This window comes from Hypomesus nipponensis, chromosome 9 (genome assembly GCF_054491055.1).
Source record: "Hypomesus nipponensis isolate SF chromosome 9, ASM5449105v1, whole genome shotgun sequence".
NCBI classification, from domain to species: domain Eukaryota; kingdom Metazoa; phylum Chordata; class Actinopteri; order Osmeriformes; family Osmeridae; genus Hypomesus; species Hypomesus nipponensis.
Window position 1 is genome coordinate 13,683,477 of NC_140369.1, and position 19,971 is coordinate 13,703,447.

Below are 19,971 nucleotides of genomic sequence, written 5' to 3' on the forward strand. Positions count from 1 at the left end.
CATACATACAGACCTTCACCAGTCATACATACAGTCATGCATACAGACCTTCAACAGTCATGCATACAGTCATACATACAGACCTTCACCAGTCATACATACAGTCATGCATACAGACCTTCAACAGTCATGCATACAGTCATACATACAGACCTTCACCAGTCATATATTACAATCAAGCATACAGACCTTAACCAGTCATATATTACAATCAAGCATACAGACCTTAACCAATAATACATACAGTCATACATACAGACCTTCACCAGTCATACATACAGTAATACATACAGACCTTCACCAGTCATATATTACAGTCATGCATACAGACCTTCACCAGTCATACATACAGACATTCACCAGTCATACATACAGTCATACATACAGACCTTAACCAGTCATACATTACAGTCATATATACAGACCTTCACTAGTCATACATCCCTTACAGACCTTCCTGACAGCAAACAGACAACCTACACACAAGCAAAACCAGTCACACCCTGCAACAGCTCAAATGTAACCCAACACCTTGGGTTAGATTGAAGAAAGAATTCAAGCATTACAAACAATCCAACATTTTAATGGTGATTTGCATTTTTATCATATTCACCACACCATCATTTTATACAGGGTTTCTTGTGGCTTCTTCCAATTATTTGTAATGATGCCTTCCTCTGAGATTCAGGCATTATGTATGACAAAAACAGTCTAGGTTATATGAAAGGACATACAGAATGTATAAAAACAATATAGTCCGTTTATATTGCAACATTCTCTTGCAACACTCATTGTCCCTGTTTCCATGAATATCAACTTGATTAATACTATAAGGACCCGCCTTGGTTGTGGGATTTGTCCCAAATTCTATAAAATGAAATCTGAACTATTTCATTATATACAATCATCAATAATCATGCGAACAAGGGAATACTCTTGTGATATACAATTGGGTGCTAAGCACACTGTCGTAGGATTGGTCGTTTTTTGTGTGGTCGTTATCGTTGATTGGCTGTTCATTCACGAGGGCTCTCCACTCACGCTGTCACCCTGTCCTCAGACACAGTAACGGCCATGTCATGTGACCAAACGGCAGGATGGCAGGAGACCCTCTCAAAACTGTGAAAATAGGATTATCATTGTAAGCGTCTACATTATTACATCATATCACATATATTCTTTCTATATTGGCTTAATCACTATAAGGACAAAGGATGACTTTATCTGTACTCTTTTCAGTAAAATATAAAAAATACAGCTGAGTCATAATTGCATTACAAGCACTACTTCTTTAAAGGGCTGTAAATATGTTCTTACATTCTTGAGGAACTCCTCTGCTACAATACGAGCTCTGGCGTTGACAGACAACTTCATCTCACTGATCTCTTTGTCGATCTCCTCCATGAAGTTAATGACAAAGTCCACTAACTTGTGCTTGTACATCTGCTCTGTGTGGAAGTTGGTTATGAGGAAACTGATGTCATAACCCTGGATGAAAAAATGAAGGCAGATAATGAAACAGAAGTTTGCTATTCATACAAATGATCATGTGTGTTACTCTACAGATGAAATACTATGATTATTTTTGTATACATGAATCATAGTTTTGTTTCCTCTTAGTTTCCCCAACTGTTCCCTGCCTTGACCTCATAGGACAACTTGGTTTCCTTTTACATCATATAAAAAGTATCATCTTCTGAGCTCTACTTCTTCTTTAGCTTACCTCGACTGACTTTCTCCGCAGGATAAAGAAGTTCTCTGCTCTCATCATCATGAACCGCATAAACTTGTGGCACAAGATCTTCTCAATTTCATCAGCCTGAGGGGGGGCAATGATCACACAAAAACAACACCAAATATGATTGAACTCACAGTGATTTATGTTAACGGTTAGCTTTTAGAATTAAGTTCAGAGTGAACGTAACAAAACGAACACATTTGTGACAAATGCCTAAAGCAATGCAACTGATTCACTAACCTGCTTTACAGCAATGCTGACTCTGACAGAGTTGATAGAGCCCTCAATGAGAACCTTTTCTTTTTCATTGCGGCTGACAACTACAGGCTGTAGCAACAACTCTTTACTGCTCCTGTAAGATTATACAGAGAGTGAGATACACTCCATAGTGGACAAGGATACTGTCTCCCTCAGAGATTGTGCTTACCTGACCTCCACCTCTGGTTTGTTGTGACGCTCCACCACCTGGGAGGAGAAGTTCTCCAAGCAGAGCGCTGCCTGCAGAGTTGCACGCACGGCGTTCAAGTAGGGGCGCAAAGTCGCTGTCTGAGAAGAGTAACACGGCCTTGGTAAGGCATAAATCGCACCATTGTTTGGTGGGTTCATACGTTATTTCTCGTCCAATGATGCCAGACGATATGACTTGATCAGGCCGAGAAAACTGACAGGAAGTGTCACCTCATTAGCCCCTTTTACTTAACAGCAACACACAACACGCAACATAATATATGGTGAAAACAGATGAGTACACTGGCTTGCCCAACACATTTATATTATCAGCTAGCTAGCTGGCACTTAGGGTTGGGTGCAGCAGTTGTTGAGTGAAGTTTTGCTCAGAGGATGACAGTCACGCCCAGGCAAGCTAATGAATCGAAATGATCCTGATGCGACTACCACATTTGCCCCATCGGTGGCACAATGATTTGCCCGTGCACTCGTTTCGGACAACAATGATCATAATCGGTGTATACCAGGAGAATTTTAGACGCTTACCATTTTTCTGATGAAGCTGGTTTCAAAGACGGAAGTTCGCCTGCCACGCCTGGACGGAACTCTTCCGTAAATCTCACATTTCATTGAGATAGACAAAATATGACGCTGCATCAGCAGCCATTTAGGAAGCTCGTTTTGGAATCATGGGCTTCTTGACAGAGCGGGGGTATTCTAATCATGAAATGATCGGTTGGTCGGAACGAAACATCCTCCCGGTTGTGCTGTTCCAGTTATCAAAACGAATGAACATACGCCTGATCCTTCATGCAGTTGGTTTTGTAGAGGAGTTTAATTAAAATTACATTTTGTGCTAATTGGTACAGTCTTGAACAAATAATAATTGAACAAATTTGACAGCAAATTGTATAGTATGCAATAAATAGTTTCTGATCATATTCCCCTGAAACCCACCGAACCCACCGAAGATACCATCCTGTATCTGGGGTGCTTTCGTATTTCCCATGCTATTTAGGCTAGGAAACTTTGGTTGATAAACAGTGTTCATTTGCAAATTAAAATTCATTTTCAATCCCTAGACAAAATAACAGATTATGTGACCTCACTCGTCCTGTGAAATCTAATGAATTGTACTTGAAATCGCAAGTCACCGAAAAACCATGTCCCCTATTCTTGTAAATGGTCCTTCCAATAATGGATGCCTTTCTGTAAAGGTAAATATTGCTGGGCGCTTATATCTAATGAAGACATTTTAGATTCCATGAATATTGTATATTTTGAATGAAAGGGGTGTCTCGTAAATTAATGCACCCACGAACGGGCTGTGATTAATTTGTGTGGAATGTAGCTGTTCAGTCTTGAACGCAACACCGGTGCTGAGCGCAGATTGTTAATGCTAACACTAGTAGTAGCTAGCTAGGCTAAAGTAGAGAGAAGTGGTTCGTTGTCAACACTAGGAAGCTTGCTTTCTGTAAGCACCCACGCTGCTGTAGTTTTGACAGAAGAAGTGATGATAAACGTTTATCACCAGTAGTCAGCCAGAAGCAGAATGTGTAAGAAGAATGTGTCTGAAATGTATGGTTTAAATATCCGCTGTTTGCAGAATTCGGGAGAACAATTTAAAGACCCCAATTTTCCACTGACCTTAAAGTCATTGACATTGTGTATGGTTTCACATTTCTGCTTTCATTAGAGATTTGCTCGACCTCACTAAACATTAACATGAGTGAGTTGAAGGACTGCCCACCTCTGAAGTACTATGACTTCAAACCTGTTGAGCACGTGAAAGTATGCCCTCGGTACAGTGCTGTGCTTAGCCGCTCAGAAGACGATGGCATCGGTATAGAGGAGTTGGACACACTACAGTTGGAGCTAGAGACTCTTCTGTCCTCAGCCAATCGCCGCCTCAGAGCTCTTGAGGAACAGAGACAGGTACGATAATAGGTGTTTGTAACAGCTTCTGAGAGCTAATGTACAGTTATAAATCACTGATTACTTTATCCCTAGATCCTCACAGACTGGCAGGATAAGAAGGGGGACAAGCGCTTCCTGAAGCTGGGGAAGGATGCAGACCTCTCTGCCACATCAAGGCACAAAACCAAAAAGCAGAAGCTAGATGGTAAGGGTGGTCATGGAACTGGACCTGGACCTGGAAGACCTAAATCCAAGAACCTGCAGCCGAAGGTCCAGGACTATGAGTTCAGTGAAGATCCTCAAGACATTCCCCGTAATCCTAAAAATGATGCTCCAAACAGGTCAGAAACAATCTCTATTTTATGTAGAGCCCTGATTTTGATTTAAACTTTGTATGATAGTTTAAGCATTTCTTACATTGTCGTGCAAAATGTAGAGTATACCATGTGTGTTTGTGATTTCAGATTTTGGGCGTCAGTTGAGCCATACTGTGCTGACATCACAAATGAAGAGATCCGAGTTCTGGAAGAACTCTTGAAGCCTCCAGAGGATGAAGCAGAATATTACAAGGCACATTTCCTTTTCTGCAGACAATTGCCCCTTTTGTACAACATAATATACTTTGGAAATACCTGAAAGTCCTGATAAATGTTCCAAATGGACATGACATGAGATTGAGAACAACAGTATAGTGATGGCACACTTGCCTGTGTTTTGTAGATTCCAGCATTAGGGAAACACTACTCCCAGCGGTGGGCACAGGAGGATCTGCTGGAGGAGCAGAGGGAAGGAGCTCGGGCCAATGACAAAAAGAAAAGCCTTTTGGGACCGCTTTCTGAGTTGGATGCCAAAGGTGAGGGATTTGAAAACGAATGTTGAGACTGAACCTTGAGCTTCTGTATAGGGCAAGTGAACAGTGGCTACCGCCAGGATAACAGCTTTTAAAGTAAGGATGGCTAATGGGTGGTTACTGTTGTTCTTCCAGATGTGGATGCCTTGATAAAGAAGTCAGAGTCTCAACATGACAGTCCAGAGGATGGCTGTCCCTTTGGTCCTCTCACACAACGCCTGCTCCAGGCTCTTGTTGAGGTCAGATAACTAGGCCTGTAGTGTGTGGCTCAGAACAAATGACACCTCTGACATCCATACGTTTCTTGTTGGGATGCAAACCCTATCAGTGTCAGCCAATATTATAATTCTGGCATTAACAACCACTAGCTTTTAGATTAACAGTGATGTTATTGATTCAATGTTAACTGATATATTTATATGTTGGATATATGTTTATATATAGTACATTTGAACATTTGTTTTTGATGTTATTCTTCCAGGAGAACATTATATCCCCCATGGAAGATTCACCAATTCCAGACATTTCAGGGAAAGATGGAGGAAACGACGGGGCTGGGACCTCCCCTCGCAGCCAAGGAAAAACCTTCAGGTACCTTCAAAAGTGGTGTATTCTTCACCGTCAAAATGATACCCTTCAGGTTCACCAGCTTTTTAAAATTTGATCGCAAGGCATCCTTTTTCTCTTTGCCCATTGATCGTACTCACCTTTTTTTTTGTACAACTGTAGCTTTTTAGTTTGTTTTGCTGTTCTTGCTGCTCGTGTTTTGATATGTATTTTCTCTGTTGACCCAGTGTTCCTCACACCCGTTCACTGGAGGCCCGGATCAAGGAGGAGCTGGTGGCTCAGGGGCTGCTGGACTCTGAGGAGCGGCCGGGGGCAGGAGGAGACTCGGAGGACGAGGTGCTGGCAGAACTCCACAAGAGACAGGCGGAGCTTAAAGCCCTGAGTGCCCACAACCGTGCCCGCAAGCAGGAGCTGCTCAGGTATGGGAAAATAGTCCCTAAAAGAAAATCGTCCTAAAATACATAGTTATTGACCTCCGCATCCTACATTTGACAATACTGCGAATTATCCCCTAAAAAGCATGTACACGTGTTTTTGAGGGGGGGAGTTCAATGTTTTAGACAAGCCATGTTAGGATAAGTAATGATGTGCTCTAACTTTGCTGTGTGTGGTCGGGCTCCCTCAGGCTGGCTAAGGAGGAGATGGGGAAGCAGGAGCTGAGGCAGAGGGTCAGAGTCTCTGACAACGAGGTCATGGAGGGTTTCCGTCGTATCATGGCTGCCAGGCAAAAGAAACGCACACCAACCAAGAAGGAGAAAGATCAGGCATGGAAATCCCTGAAGGAGAGAGACAGCATCCTTAAGCTGCTGGATGGATGAATGGCCAACCCTTTAGAGGCTTAGGCGTGGTGGGAGGGGAGCAGTGTTTCGGCAGTCATTTGTATCATTACAGTTTGTTATAAATATATTTGACGTCCTTCCTTAGTTTAGTGATCATTAACACATTTTATACTTCCAGCAGTCTCATGACAGGACATTTAATATAGATGTGGCATGCTTTTTCATAAAGTTAGATTTTTCAAAGGCATGTATGTTTTGGTGGATATTTTTATCTTGATTATGCACTCTGCTTTCCAAATGGGAACATCCTTTACCGTGTTTATGGGAACTTTCAGTCGTTTCATGTAGCCCTAGCATTCTGTTTCTGAGACAACCATTTAAAATGTTATAGTATTAACGCAATTACATATCTGTGTTCTGATGTGGATTTGTTGTCCAATGTTTATGTATCACAAAATGAAAAAATTACTGTGAATGTTTGAATACATTAATATCACTAATGCTGGGCAGAGTATTCAATTTGTATCGTAGAAAGTGGCAGAAATGACGTTTGATTTGTAGATTTTCTGGGCACAATGTTCATTATTAAAACACTGTGAAAACCCACAGGTTACCTACAGATTCTATTAAAATTCACAGAACTGGCTTGGCTTTTGCAGTACATGCCCTAAATGGCTTCAGGGGGAGAACATTGTACTCCAATCAAGGAGCCAAGTAAATACATTTTGGTGTGACTGAGGAGGTCATTATGGAGGCTGTTGGCTTTGTCCAACCGTATTCCTTCATCTCAGTCTTGTCTAAGGCCTTAGAGAGTGAGCTGGTCCACCAGTCAGGAGGTGTATATCATTCATATGCTACTGTCCAGATATACACCCCCGTCATACTCACAAGACCTTGACATGGGGGTCCGGTGGGGCCTGGAGGTAACATCACCTCATCTTGCCAATCTAGTGGCCAATGAAGTGTTCAGTCAGCTACCTGTGATATGCCCCAAGCTGTACTGTGCTGAGCTTCTCTAGTCTTGGAGGCTCCCCCACCCACTCCAACACTGCACATCCTTCTCACCACACACACCCACCTCATACATTCCCCCACTGTAACCTCATAGACTTCCTGTCCTACCACAGACACATCTGACTTCAACCCCACATGCTCCTCCTTCAACATCCACTAAACCTACCTTAGCATCCACACATCTCCAACTTAAACATACCTTACCTACCTCACCAGCCTATACCAGCCTCACCACTGCTCTCACTTCACATTCCCTGACTTTACACCTCAACCACAACACACTAAAACACATTTAAATGAAAACCGATTACTTTGTCTGCTAAGCTTTAAGGGTACACATGCATTGTATCATGCTCATTCTACATGATTATTTGTTGTTCAGTAAACTGTTGTTAAAAAGATCCCTTTCTGATTTCCAAAATGTTTGCATATTTTCAACACTACATATGATCTAAAACCAAAACCACATTTTAGGTAAGAAATTCTCAAGATTTCTCAACCTTTGTGATTGATTTATTAAGGTATGCAAAAGTTAAACGCCAACAAATGCCCCTGTATGAAAAGGTAATCAACCCCTTAGATTTAGTAACTTGTTTACGTTACTTTTAGCAGCAGTGACTTCAACCAAACACTTCCTGTAGTTATTGACCAGCAGACCATTGAACACACTGCTCAATGCATAATTTCTTATACTTGTTGCATGTGATGTGAATGTGACTACACTCAAATTGTAGTTTGAATTATGAAGTGCACTCAGTTGAAGCCTTGATAATGACATTTTCCTTGATGCCCTCTTTTTTTTTCACTGCCTCGTTATCCACACACACACACACACAATTTGATTAAGGGGGTGATTTAAATGTTTTAGACCTTTAAATTAAAGCCAGAGGAGTGCGAGCATCTTTGTTCAAAGATCGAATGGGGATTTAAGAAAACATGCTTGCTGACTATAGTTGTTAGTGTCAAACTGAGGAGATCGCGTACCCATGACAATAATTCAATTGGCCAGTGATCCATTTAGTTTACACATACAGAGATAAATGTGTGTGCCATGATCAACTTAAACAAGTTGACAATTAATTATGTTAGTTGAGTATTTAAATAACACATCTCACAATTTAGATTTTTTATTCTTTAAAAAAATTAAGGCCATTGACGATGTAAATAATGTTGCTAAACAATGTTTTTGAAATTAGGGTAATCAAAACTAAGTCTTGAGCACAACAAAAACCTGGTTCTTGGAAAGTGTTTAGTATAAAATATTTGACAAGGATAGTGTTTTACTGCCCTCTTGTGTTTCCATAATAATACAGTGGTGGTGGTGAGTTCTCCAGGTAATGTCAATGTCTTTACATTGTGTCTGCTTCACAATATCTGTATTGGCTAGATAAAGAACAATAGTTGTGTCATTCTCTGGAATATTGACCATAGGGACAGTAAGGCATGGGTAAGAATGTAAATATGGGACATTGCACCAGTACTAATAGGTAGAAGAAGAGCACAAAGAAAAAAGCACATGCTTTGGGTAAGCTGACAGTGACAAGACTCTGGTCCAGTTCCCATTCAGACCCTTGGTTGGATGCCCTGGTCTATTTCCTGTCCGAGGGAGGCTGCTCGGTGTTCTCCCACACATGTAGTCTGATGCATCTATCGCTGGTCTGAAACTGACCCTTATAGGACATGCAAGTGTGGCGTGATTTTGGTCCTAACTGGACGCAGAGGACTGTGAATTCCCCGAAGGCATCAAGGCTTTGGCTGAGAAGTAAAGGCGTCATGGCAGAATCATGGGTGGAAAAGAGAGACACTCTTTAACCTGGTTACCATGGGAACATGCCTGTGCCTCACTCCAGCATCAATCCTGTGCAGAAAAACAGCACTGTCTAATCTGACAGACAAGAGGGCATTCATTTTTCAAACTGCTTCTTCACCTCGAATCTGCAGTCCAAAGCATTCACTGTGATGTGCTCCTTCACAAACTCATTCTTCGTCATTCATCCGACACACAAAGACATACCCCAATTTGGGAATATATCCCATACCGAAGACACATTTCACACATCCCATAATTTAAGAACAGTCTATCCTTAACACACGGGGCGGATTTAGATTTTAAACCAGGCTTAAAAAAAAGATTGCTATACCACCTATAGTCTCATAGAGCCTGCAAAATTAGATTTTCTGCAAAGTACCTCCCTAAAATATCAACATTGTTGGGAGTTGGAAAGACAATAAAAACTAATCTGATTATGTTACTAAAATCAAAACACAATATTGTGTGTATATATGTGCTTGTGTGAAGTCACTAGTGTTATCTGACTTTGGAAACAAAAGTTTTTATCAATTTTTGTCATCCTCGTGTTTTAGCACAGAAAAAACAAAATTATACCTGATAAGCCCTTGTGGCATTGTGGTTCAAACATAATTGTAGTTGACCTACCCATCCAGTCACACTTGATGGGTAGGTCACTTGACTGGGACTTTACACCTGTCCTGGCTGCAGCTTCTAGTTGTAAGAACACAATTAAGATATTTAAGGCATAGTCCGTAGTTACATGACTCCTGCTCATCTGTGAATGTACGTGCAGATCGTGTTTGCAACATATCTGCACAATTATCAGCTCAACTCTCTCAAGTAGTCTACATTTTCTACCCTGTGGGATATATTAGGCCTATATTGAGTGAGGTTAATTCTGATTAGCAAATAGACTTTACTGCAAGGATTATAGATACAAAAAGATTTTTGCGGAAAATTCCACCTATGGTCATTTGCCATGCCTTACTGAGTTGCTTTGTGGTCATTTCCAACAAACCTTCCAGTTCGCATCCGAGTTGCATCCACACAGTGGGCCTCTTTTTGTTTTCTTAACAGTTCACTTCAACCTAACACGAGAAGGGGGAGGGTAAATAGGTTGAAACGAGTGTTGAAGAGCAACTGGACGTGCCAAAGGAAAGGAGAATCATCATTCGAATTATCCAATAGGAGCAACGGAGTCTCAAGGTTCTCCTCTCATGATCGGCTATGGGCGGTCCTAGTCTCTGAGGGCCCTCCTCAAGGCCACACCGTTAGGTTGAGCGCAGTCTGCAGTTTCAGTTTGTTTTATTCACCATTTTGAGTAGCAGAAGGTAAAAATTAAACTAAAATCGCATTTAGTTGACTAACCGCGTCCACATTTTTTGTTTTACGCAATAGCTCCGGCGTTGAGCTGTGACGTCTTGTGCCGCCCTTTGGAGTCGCAGAGCGGGGCGATTTTTTTTATTTGCCTGGGCTTCTTTTTCCCTTTCTTACATTCTTAACCTCTACAGTATTTCTGCAAAATGTCAAGACCAGTGAGGTACGTTTACTGAATATGTCCACCGCTGTGCCTACGCGCCATGCACGCACGCCTCGTAGACAACATGTACGTCTCTACTATGTTGAGCTTTTGGCCCGGGTCGTGTTATTTTATAAAATATTGATGTAAATGTGTTTTTCCCTGCACGCACTTTCTAACATGGATCCTTGCTATGAGAAATGCTCGCCATGCCCTCATAGAAATGTCTTTATTACGCGCGCATTGGCTTGTGAATGCATCTTGTCTGATTCATGCCTGGAAAACAGATCCGTGTCGAGCGTCATTTGCTGCAATCAGCTTGTTGTGCTTCAAATGTATTTTAGCGGGTTATTACATGATACCTGGACTGGTAAATGACTTGATATTTTCCCTGAGAGCACTGGTTGACTAGGCTGAGGGAATATGGCTACCCATTCATCCACGGGAGGCTCTGAAACGCTAATAAAAAAACAGGACTGGAGGTAGTCATCGGCTCATGGGTTTAAGCTTGTTAGCAAGCACTGGGCTATATCTAGCGTCAGTCAAGACAACACATTTTTTCACATGTTTTATAATACAATATGAGGGGAAACAATGTCTGGCCGTTGATTTGTGTAGAACGCCCGAGTAGAAAGGGAGAGGGGAGCTACATTTTCACTGATGGCAGTAAATTAACACTGTTGAGTGATGTCAGAGGGGGGCGGAGTGGCTTTAAAAGTCACCACACCCCCAGCATCGTGCTCTACTGTCTCGGCATATACATTTCTTTTTAATTAATCGAATAGTAACGCAAATAAAGATGTTAACGTTCGAGAAACGTTCACTTAAAAATCGAACGGTCAAGAATCCATTTAACAGGAAACGTTGCTGCCGGAAACAATGTAACAATAGAACACTGGCACGGCTACAAAGTAGAGCTATGTGTCGTAAGGTTCCCTCCCCCCTGACTCCAGGTAGAGCGCGAGACCGCCCAGCTGTTCTATTCAACCAGTTGCACCATATATTAGCTGTTGTAGTATCATCCAATGCTATAATTTGGCAGCAAGGAGCGCTAGCATGCAAACCGTTTAAAAATACGATTCAGGGTATGGAAGGTAAATCGTACGGTATATGGATACAGATGGAATCCTACAGTAGATGCACACTGCCTGTCTAGACTGAGGCCTTTACAGTGGTTTGTCGGCCTGCTCTTGTAATCAGAAGGCTTGTAAAATGGTTTAAGACCCCTTGCCCCACTCCTCAATTACTACTTGCTGGTTTAACCATGTGTGATGCTATACTTGAAGGAGGAATTATATGCACTAAGAAAGAAATGTGATAGGAGAAACAATTAGGTTGGTCTCAGGTTGTCTGTCACAGTTGAGATTCCATGGACTTGACATTACAGCACAGCTCTCCTGGTGTGTGTTACATTGTACATTTGAGCAGTGGTCAGCTGTGTGTTACCTGAAACGTCCCTTTTTAAAGAGTGTGTGTGTGTGTGTGTGTTTCTGCGAGTCCATCGACCCACTCTAGCTAATGAGCCATGGAAACAATAGAAAAGAGACTAGCGTCCATTTTACCCCCTGCTGAGACACTAAGCCACTGGTGCTTCACCCACCCTTCCCTCTGCCAAAGCCTTCTACTTGACCCCTCGGGGTCTTGTTGGGTAGTGCCGATGTAGCATCAAAGCGCACTGGTGAACTTGCTGCCATCCACCAACCACGGCACTCCGAACCGGTTATCCACACCCCCTCTAGGATCAGGTGGTATTTTGTGGTGGATAGGTTTCTGTTAGCAGTGGATCAGAAGGTGATTCTGCGGTTCTGTTGAATGTGGGACAAGAAAGTGCTTTTTCTTGTGTTTGAATATTTTTTGTTTGTTTTGTTTACAGGAACAGGAAGGTGGTGAATTATTCACAGTTCAATGAGTCTGATGATGCAGGTGAGATTTGGCTCTAAGGTGTGGGGTTTCAGCCATGTGTGTTTGAACACACCCCCTTTGGGTATATATGTTCTTGTGTTTTAAAGCCGTTGTCCTGTCTGTGTAGATGAGGAGTATGGGAAAGACTCCAACAAGCCCAAGAAGATCCGTGCAGCACCTCGGGAGGTGAAGCACAAACGCTCAAAGAACTCCCAGGAGGACAGGTGAGCTCGGATTGATCTGGCATCTCTAGAGGCATGAGTCTGGTGTGGTATTTTTTCTAAACATTGTAACAGGAACCACAGGCTGCTCTAGAAAACATTTGCTTCTAGGAAAACTGAGCCGTGGATGCCATCTAATTACCACAGTGATTAAACGAGCGAAACACGTTTTTTTACCTGGAGACTGTTTCCTAGACTACCCGGTATCCTGTTGCTAAGATTATGTATATTTTCTTTCAGTGAGGACTCTGATGACAAACTCTCCAAACCCAAAAATGATTCAGCAGGTAAACAATATAGAAATTTGGATAGGTTATGATTGAATGGGGGTAGGACTAGAGGGGGGCAGGGATGGTGGTGTCATTGTTCACTGGACAGAAGCCTTGGGGAATTGTCCTGAGACCGGGCCAGTGATGACTGCTCCTTCGCCCATCTGTAGATGACTTTGGCAGTGATGACGAAAACGACTTTGGAGAGGAGGATGAGGAGGATGGAGGGAGCGACTACGAGGCCAAGCGAGGAAAAAAGGGAAAGAAGGCTAAGGTGGAGAAGCCCAGCAAGAAGACGCTGAAGAGGAAACGGCCTGCTGGTGAGAGCCGTGTGTGTGTGTGTGTGTGTGTGTGTGTGTGTGTGTGTGTGTGTGACAACCTGACCATGACCCGTCTGTGTGTAGATGATAGTGACGATGACAGGGAGGTGAGTCGTAAGGTGCGCACGGTGCGCCAGGCAGCGACCAAGGCCGTGTCCAAACAGAGAGAGATCCTACTGGGGGACGGAGGCAGCGAGGACGAGGAACACCCAGACCAGGAAGAGGCCTACATGGACCGTAAGTCCACCATCCAGTATCACACACCTTAAACCCTTCACTTGCTTATCACCACAAGTTTAGTCACCACTCAACATTTGTACTCTCCAAAAGTCAGTCAAATGTTTCCTTGACAACGTAATCTCATACCCTTCCTCTGCAGCTGACGAGTCGGGCAGCGATGAAGACTTCATGGTTGAGGATGATGATGATAGTGACTACGGACGCTCCAAGAAGAGGAGCAAGAAGGTGATCAGAAGGGGCCGACCGGAGCGGAAGGAGAAGAAGTCCCCCAAACCAAGACTAAAGGCCACAGGTAAGAACCCCCCCTCGACCCTCTGAAATGGATGATGACGTGATGGACGGAGTGAACCCCCCCCCCCCTCCTCCCCCCTGACTGTGTGCCCCTCCCCTCCTCAGTTACCCCCAGCCCATTGAAAGGCAAAGGTAAGGGGCGCCCCAGCGCCAAAGCCCTGGAGAAGAGCTCGCCCAAAGAGGAGGAAGAAGAGGAGCCAGAGAGCCCCCTGGAGGAGGACGAGGAAGAGGTCGAGAAGAAGGAGTCCTCCCCCGCCCCCAAGAAAACAAAGGAGGCCGCAGGAGAGGAAGAGGAGGAGGAAGATGAAGAGGAGGATGGCTCGGAAGAGGACGCTCCCTCCGGGGAAGACTAGAAGATCCAACCCACAGAAATCTTTCTCTCTTTTTGGTTCTTTCTCTCTCTTCTCAAACGTTCTCAAGTTTTATTTTAATTTTCTTTGTTTTCTTGTACTCCTGAGTTTTAAAGATGGTTTATTTTAGGTTTATGCAGTGGCCTGGCCCAATGGTTTGGACATTAATGTGGCTTTTATTGTTTTGCTCTGTTCTTTATCCTCCCCTGCACCCCACCTGCCCCATTGGCCCGGGACCCCTGTGGTATGAGAACATGCCACGTGTGATAGAGGAGTATAGGCAGCTGTCTCTGGCTTTCTGACGCCCTGTATACGTTCTTATCCTTCCATGTCCCCCAGCTTTGCCTCTCCTTTGACAGACTTGTCTCTGGTGTCTTATCTTTTCCCTGCCCTTCAGGAGCTCCTGTGACTTCCAGAGGGATTCACCTCTCCAGGCCGTGTTAGTTGGCTTCTACTCAGCACACCGTGCAAGTGAGCATCCGTCCTGAACCCTCACCCAAACCATTGAAAAGCTGGTTTGCCCAACATGCGCGTGTCTGTGCGAGCGTGGGTGGTTGTGTTCGTTTCAGGACCATGTTATCAAAGGGTCACTGATTTGACATGACCACACAGGGAGACAGATTAGTAATCCCTTTCCTCCCGTCATGTGACCACCGTTGAGGCCTGAACGTGCTCTGTATAGCTCTTTTAACATCCAGCCACTGCGCGCTTTATTCACCAAGCAACACTATCCATTGGTGCAGCCGCAACGACTAATGATAGAGGGCCAGACTAGACGGTAAACAAAAATGAGGATATGAATTTGGTGAAGTTCTTGTACGTTTCTCCTCTGCTGGTTAGTTCAGTTTGAGGTACATGGGTGTGTGTGTGTGTGTGTGTGTGTGTTTTTAAATCTCTGACTCTCATACTGTTAAACACATCATGTGTTAACAGGGCAGTTTTATGCTTGTTTTATTTACGGTAATTTCTTATGTGCTGTTCTGCTGTCCCCTACTTGTCTTCAGCTTGACAGGAAAAAAGTGATCTGTCCCTGTGTTGCCGGCCTGCAGTTTTAACACTGAAGTAATACTCATTGCTTGTGTGGTTGTAGACTACTCTTATTGGTCTGTGGTTTTAATGAAGAGAACTGAGGTGAGAATAATTTCTATGACCAGTGTTGACGTTCAAAAATATAGGTCTCCCTCTGGAGCAGTGGTTATGAACTGACAACGGTTAATTGTTTGTTACAGAAACAAGTTCTTGGTGAGATCCTGGTCTGGACTCACCAAGAAGTGTGTGTGTGTGTGTGTGTGCATAAGTACAGTGTAGATAAACTGGGTTCTACAGTTGTCTCCATGTGGGATGGTTCTCACGCATGCTCACACCAATATGACTACCACACAGATGTGCTGTTAGTAGCACTCTCAGAAATACACTAGCCCAGTCTGACTGGAGCATCTTCTCACCGTTCAATCCTTTGTGCCAGGCGTCTCCATTTATTTTTGTTTTAGTTTTTTAGTTTTGTTTTGGAGAGTCCAAAAAATGAATGTTTTTTTCTTCTCGTTTTATGGTTTTAATTCTCTTAAGATTTTTTTTTTTGTAATGTTTGTTTTTTAAGAAAATAAATAAAATGTATCTTTGATTTTAAAGAGAAAAGTTGACCCTATCCATCTGTTGATATGTCTGTGGTTGGAGTGGTTTTGGAGAGCAGGCCATCCATCATGTCTTACTCCTCTCCTCTGTCTGTCCCTCTCTTTCACGTAATCCTCCTCCCTTCTATGTCACTCATGAGCCGAGAACAAACATGCATCATCAGGCGGACAGATGGGTTAAAATGGTCAAAATGTGTTTGCATTATGACCCACGCTAATGTTTAGGGCCACTCCCTTCCCCTTCAACTCCCTCAGGATGGAGGGCTATCTATTACTATTATTCCTTTACTAGACTCGATACATTTGTGACTCAGATTTATGGTACTGAGATGTATATTGATTCGTATGAATTACTGTTTTCACTGAGTAGGCTATGAACATTGGTTGAGAAGCTCTCTGAAGATTCATCATGTCTAATCTTTTTGTAAATGCCTTAATGTGGGTCAGGCATAGGGCAGCAGTGGGTGTCATTAAATTGACTGGAACTGGAGATGTGAACGGGGAATGTAGATAACTACAGCTTTTCCACTATTATAATTAGCTTAGTGTTGCTGACAACCAGTTGAAGCCATAAGTGATATGTGATGGCTTAATGTAAAACGGTGACGCAAAAAGTAGGAAAATGACGAGTCAAAGCTGCCAAAGAAATCTTGGACATATGTTTGTTCTTGTTATCTTTGTTTTAGGATTAATTCAAAATAGCCTGAGACCCAAGACTGCAAAACAACTAGTGCCCTAATAGGCCCACATGTAAACCCAAGCCTTGGTTCTTAAGCACATTCACTGATTCTAAAGCTGACCTTACCACAAGGAAGAAATGCTATCTCATGGCCAACTCTTAATTGACAACAAGCCTACAGCCACATCTATATATCTGACTGTATGTACAGAAAGACAAGCCCATACTTACTTCTTGGACAGAGCCAGAAGGCTTTTTGCAGGATTCTGGAATGCCAGTCCTACAACAGCTGGTGTTCTGTGACGTGTTAAAGCTCTGAGGGCTTCTATGCTACTGTGTCTGAAATGAGAAACATGACATCCAGTAACTATTTCCTTAGAGGGAGCAACGGACTTGTTCTTTCTTTTATTCATTGTACAGCTCGTTTTCAACATTTTGTTTCTCATCATGTTTTTCTCTGTATCTTGAATCGTTCTGGCAATGTAAATGTAAGCAAACGTGATTCCTGCAGGTGATGTGGAGAAGCTTTTGTTAGTGTGGTGTGGAAAGGGAACGCTGAACTGCATGTCATGGAAAAGTTAGCTACAATGAAGAAGGTGGCGATGAAGGTGATGGTGATGATGGCAATAGTGTGGTCTTAAATAGTGTTAACAACAACAATGATGTTGATGACATTTTGGTTTCCCAGCTTCTAATAAAGGCAACCTACTTTTTATATCGATTTAACTAGTTGTTTTCTGATAGCGTTATGTACTGAATTTGTGGATGTGAAAAAATCAGACTATGGAGCACTACTGATTCTCATCCACTGGGTGGCGATGTTCAATTCAGAGAAAGTGAATCCATGTTGTCTCCTTGTGTGGCGTAAACTCACTACCTTCCAACACATCTCAAGACCTTAAGTCAGCAAATACTTATAGAAAATCCACATAGCTATATATAGCTCCTATCTCTTCATGTGACAGCAACCGAACCACTAGAGATTCAACTAAATATATTATATTATTAACCTTAAGCTGAAAAGGGCACTAAATGTTTTGACATGTGTTGATCTAATTCTACAGTCACATAACATACCACTTATCTATCAACAGGAAATGAAGAGGTGATGAGGATCTTGTATCAGTTGAGCACACTGACAATATCCTTGTTTCACTGTAGGGTTGTGCTAGAGAGATTAGTGTTACACATTAAGCAGGTACACAGCAAACAGAGGGACAGAACTGAAGTATATTATTCACACTTCAACCAGCTGAGAGACCTACAGGTAGGCTACCAAACAGAACTGATCATCTGACCTGCTTAACGTACACTAGACTGACGTGGCAGTTAATATTTTGATCACAATGATTTAAATACGATTCATTTTGCTGCTGGCTGAAAAGACGGAATAATTGGATGGTGTTGGGTGTGGTTGTATTGTATTATGTATTTGGTAGATCTGATATTCAGAAATAATTTACAATTCATGGGTACTTGAATTAACCACTATCTGAAAGCAAAAGCTCACCAAAGAGGGTTCGCCCACTTTGTCTAAGGAAAACTGATGCTAATAACCATACAATGGACATTACTGGAAGCTTGGTTCAGAGGCATAACTTTTTAGTTTAGAAGATGCAGTGCAGAGTATCTTTAACCCTGCACACTTTCACAGGGAATTAAAACAAAGTGCACTGTGAGGTTCTCCTTCCGATAAACCAGAGGTTTGCGTGATCATTTGAGGAACTGTTTGTGTTTATTAGTATGGTTTTACTCTTGTTTTGCTCACCCTTCAATTCAACACACAAGTGTGACTGACTTCCAGTTTCCTTTTTTCATGTCTCAAATGATTATGCTCAGCACTTATATTTGCTGAATCAAGCATAACAGCAGTGTCTGGGGACAACTTACATGGCAAGGCGTTAACCTAACTATCAGAACACAGAACAGCTTTGCACAATTACTCTCCTAAGTAAGCCTGTGCTGGAAACATGGTAAGTAATTCAACCTGAACATATTCATTACTTTCATCTGAATGGCCACCTGGTTCTTTCTTCCTACTCCCTTCTGTTTGTCTGTTTATCTTCTTTTTATGATTATTTAGTCCTTCCCTGCCTTATATTTGAACATTCAGTGGCAGAGATCTGAGTAAACTCCTGTAGCCTAATCAGCTTCCCTGGTTAGGTTGCCAAGGCTACACTCCCCAGCAGGTGTGGGACCAGGATGTGATCTCTGCTTTATGGTGGCTTTTGCAAATATTCTGAAGGCAATGTGGGTAAGGTCAACCACTTCTTTGGTCTAATCCAGACTTTTTTTTTATACACTGCAAACGGGAAAAATAAGACCAGAAACTACAGCTAAAAGGCTGGTTCCTGCCCTCAGGGCACAGGGCCCATGGCTGCTATTGGCTGGTGGGAATAGCCTACTATGAGTCTTTGGTCCCTCCCAAACAGCTAGTTCTGTCCCAGGGGGAGGGGAGAGAGTGTGGATATTCCAGTTCCCAACCTCATCCCCTCAAACCTCATTCCATACAGCAGGTGTGTCTCACCTGGCCTGTTATGTTGGTCATATATGATGCTGCCTGCCATCTTGTAGCTGGAAAAGTATAAGGAAATATACTCACATGCTGAGTCTGACACTCGAAGGACCCAGAAGGACATTGAGGTTAGATGGTGTTATTTATTTTTCTAATGATCTATAACATTGTATGTGACAATTAAAGTTAAAAAGTGCTTAATTGTGTGTTCTGGTATAGCATTGGTTTAGTCTTGGTTTGTGTGACACAAACCATGTTACAATAAGTGAACTTATCTCACCGTTGTTCTCCAAGACACGGGAACAGGTTTTATCTACAGTACATGTTTTGAAATACAGAATAACAAATGCTTTTGTGAGTGTGACTGAGCAGACAGATGGACACACCTCAGTGTACACATTCTGTTTGCTGGGCTTGACTTGTACCTGGTCTACGAGAATCCAACCTTGCCTTTCTCTTTACACTTTCAAACCTATTTAATAGTATATATTTTAAGTTGTTGCCTCCCACTTGTCAAATTAAATTGAAAAAACAATTAAAATACACAAGTTATAGTTGAAGTGCACAAATTCCATGCTCTGCAGTGTAAAAAGTGGCTTGTCTATATCAGTTCTAATGTCCCTATGTACACTGTAGTCAATCTCAGACAGGCTCATGTCTAACCTAACCTCAGATAACATAGATACTCAGAACCACTGTCTAGAACCCACCTGTCGAATTCTAAACATGATCAAAGTCCAACTGGATGGAATGATGGTAATGATGACAGGTGCATTTTTGATTTACCACTAACTCAATACATAACAAAAAAATTATATAGCTTTTTGATAGATCTCAGTATGGAAACAAAATTATCTATTTAAGAACGGTTGCTCGCCAACGTGTTGTCAAAAGTGTATTTTTTGTTTGTCCCACAGCCATCTTAGAAGG

General features: G+C 42.5%; 3 protein-coding genes across 5 annotated transcripts; 2 read left to right on the forward strand and 1 right to left on the reverse strand.

The window, feature by feature from the left end:
* Positions 1-567: 567 nt before the first annotated feature.
* LOC146273051 (actin-related protein 2/3 complex subunit 4-like) lies at positions 568-2,886 on the reverse strand. Its single transcript, XM_084705366.1, has 6 exons — positions 2,732-2,886; positions 2,166-2,284; positions 1,979-2,090; positions 1,724-1,819; positions 1,318-1,488; positions 568-1,119 (listed from the first exon to the last, which is right to left on the reverse strand). The coding sequence occupies exons 1-6, from the start codon at positions 2,840-2,842 to the stop codon at positions 1,114-1,116; spliced, it is 615 nt and encodes a 204-aa protein (XP_084561492.1). The 5' UTR covers positions 2,843-2,886; the 3' UTR covers positions 568-1,113.
* Positions 2,887-3,217: 331 nt separating this feature from the next.
* Positions 3,218-6,943, forward strand: tada3l (transcriptional adaptor 3 (NGG1 homolog, yeast)-like). Of its 3 annotated transcripts, none has more exons than XM_084705362.1 (9): positions 3,218-3,402; positions 3,882-4,120; positions 4,196-4,443; positions 4,567-4,672; positions 4,823-4,955; positions 5,088-5,191; positions 5,434-5,543; positions 5,747-5,938; positions 6,145-6,943. In XM_084705362.1, the coding sequence occupies exons 1-9, from the start codon at positions 3,387-3,389 to the stop codon at positions 6,335-6,337; spliced, it is 1,341 nt and encodes a 446-aa protein (XP_084561488.1). In that variant the 5' UTR covers positions 3,218-3,386; the 3' UTR covers positions 6,338-6,943. The 3 variants fall into 3 exon arrangements, with proteins under 3 accessions (XP_084561488.1, XP_084561490.1, XP_084561489.1); XM_084705364.1 differs by lacking the exon at positions 3,218-3,402 and adding an exon at positions 3,416-3,763; XM_084705363.1 differs by lacking the exon at positions 3,218-3,402 and adding an exon at positions 3,416-3,741.
* A 3,394-nt stretch (positions 6,944-10,337) lies between these two features.
* nucks1a (nuclear casein kinase and cyclin-dependent kinase substrate 1a) lies at positions 10,338-17,241 on the forward strand. The gene is made up of 8 exons (XM_084706340.1): positions 10,338-10,644; positions 12,497-12,546; positions 12,653-12,749; positions 12,987-13,033; positions 13,186-13,335; positions 13,420-13,572; positions 13,715-13,867; positions 13,972-17,241. The coding sequence occupies exons 1-8, from the start codon at positions 10,628-10,630 to the stop codon at positions 14,217-14,219; spliced, it is 915 nt and encodes a 304-aa protein (XP_084562466.1). The 5' UTR covers positions 10,338-10,627; the 3' UTR covers positions 14,220-17,241.
* Positions 17,242-19,971: the final 2,730 nt, after the last annotated feature.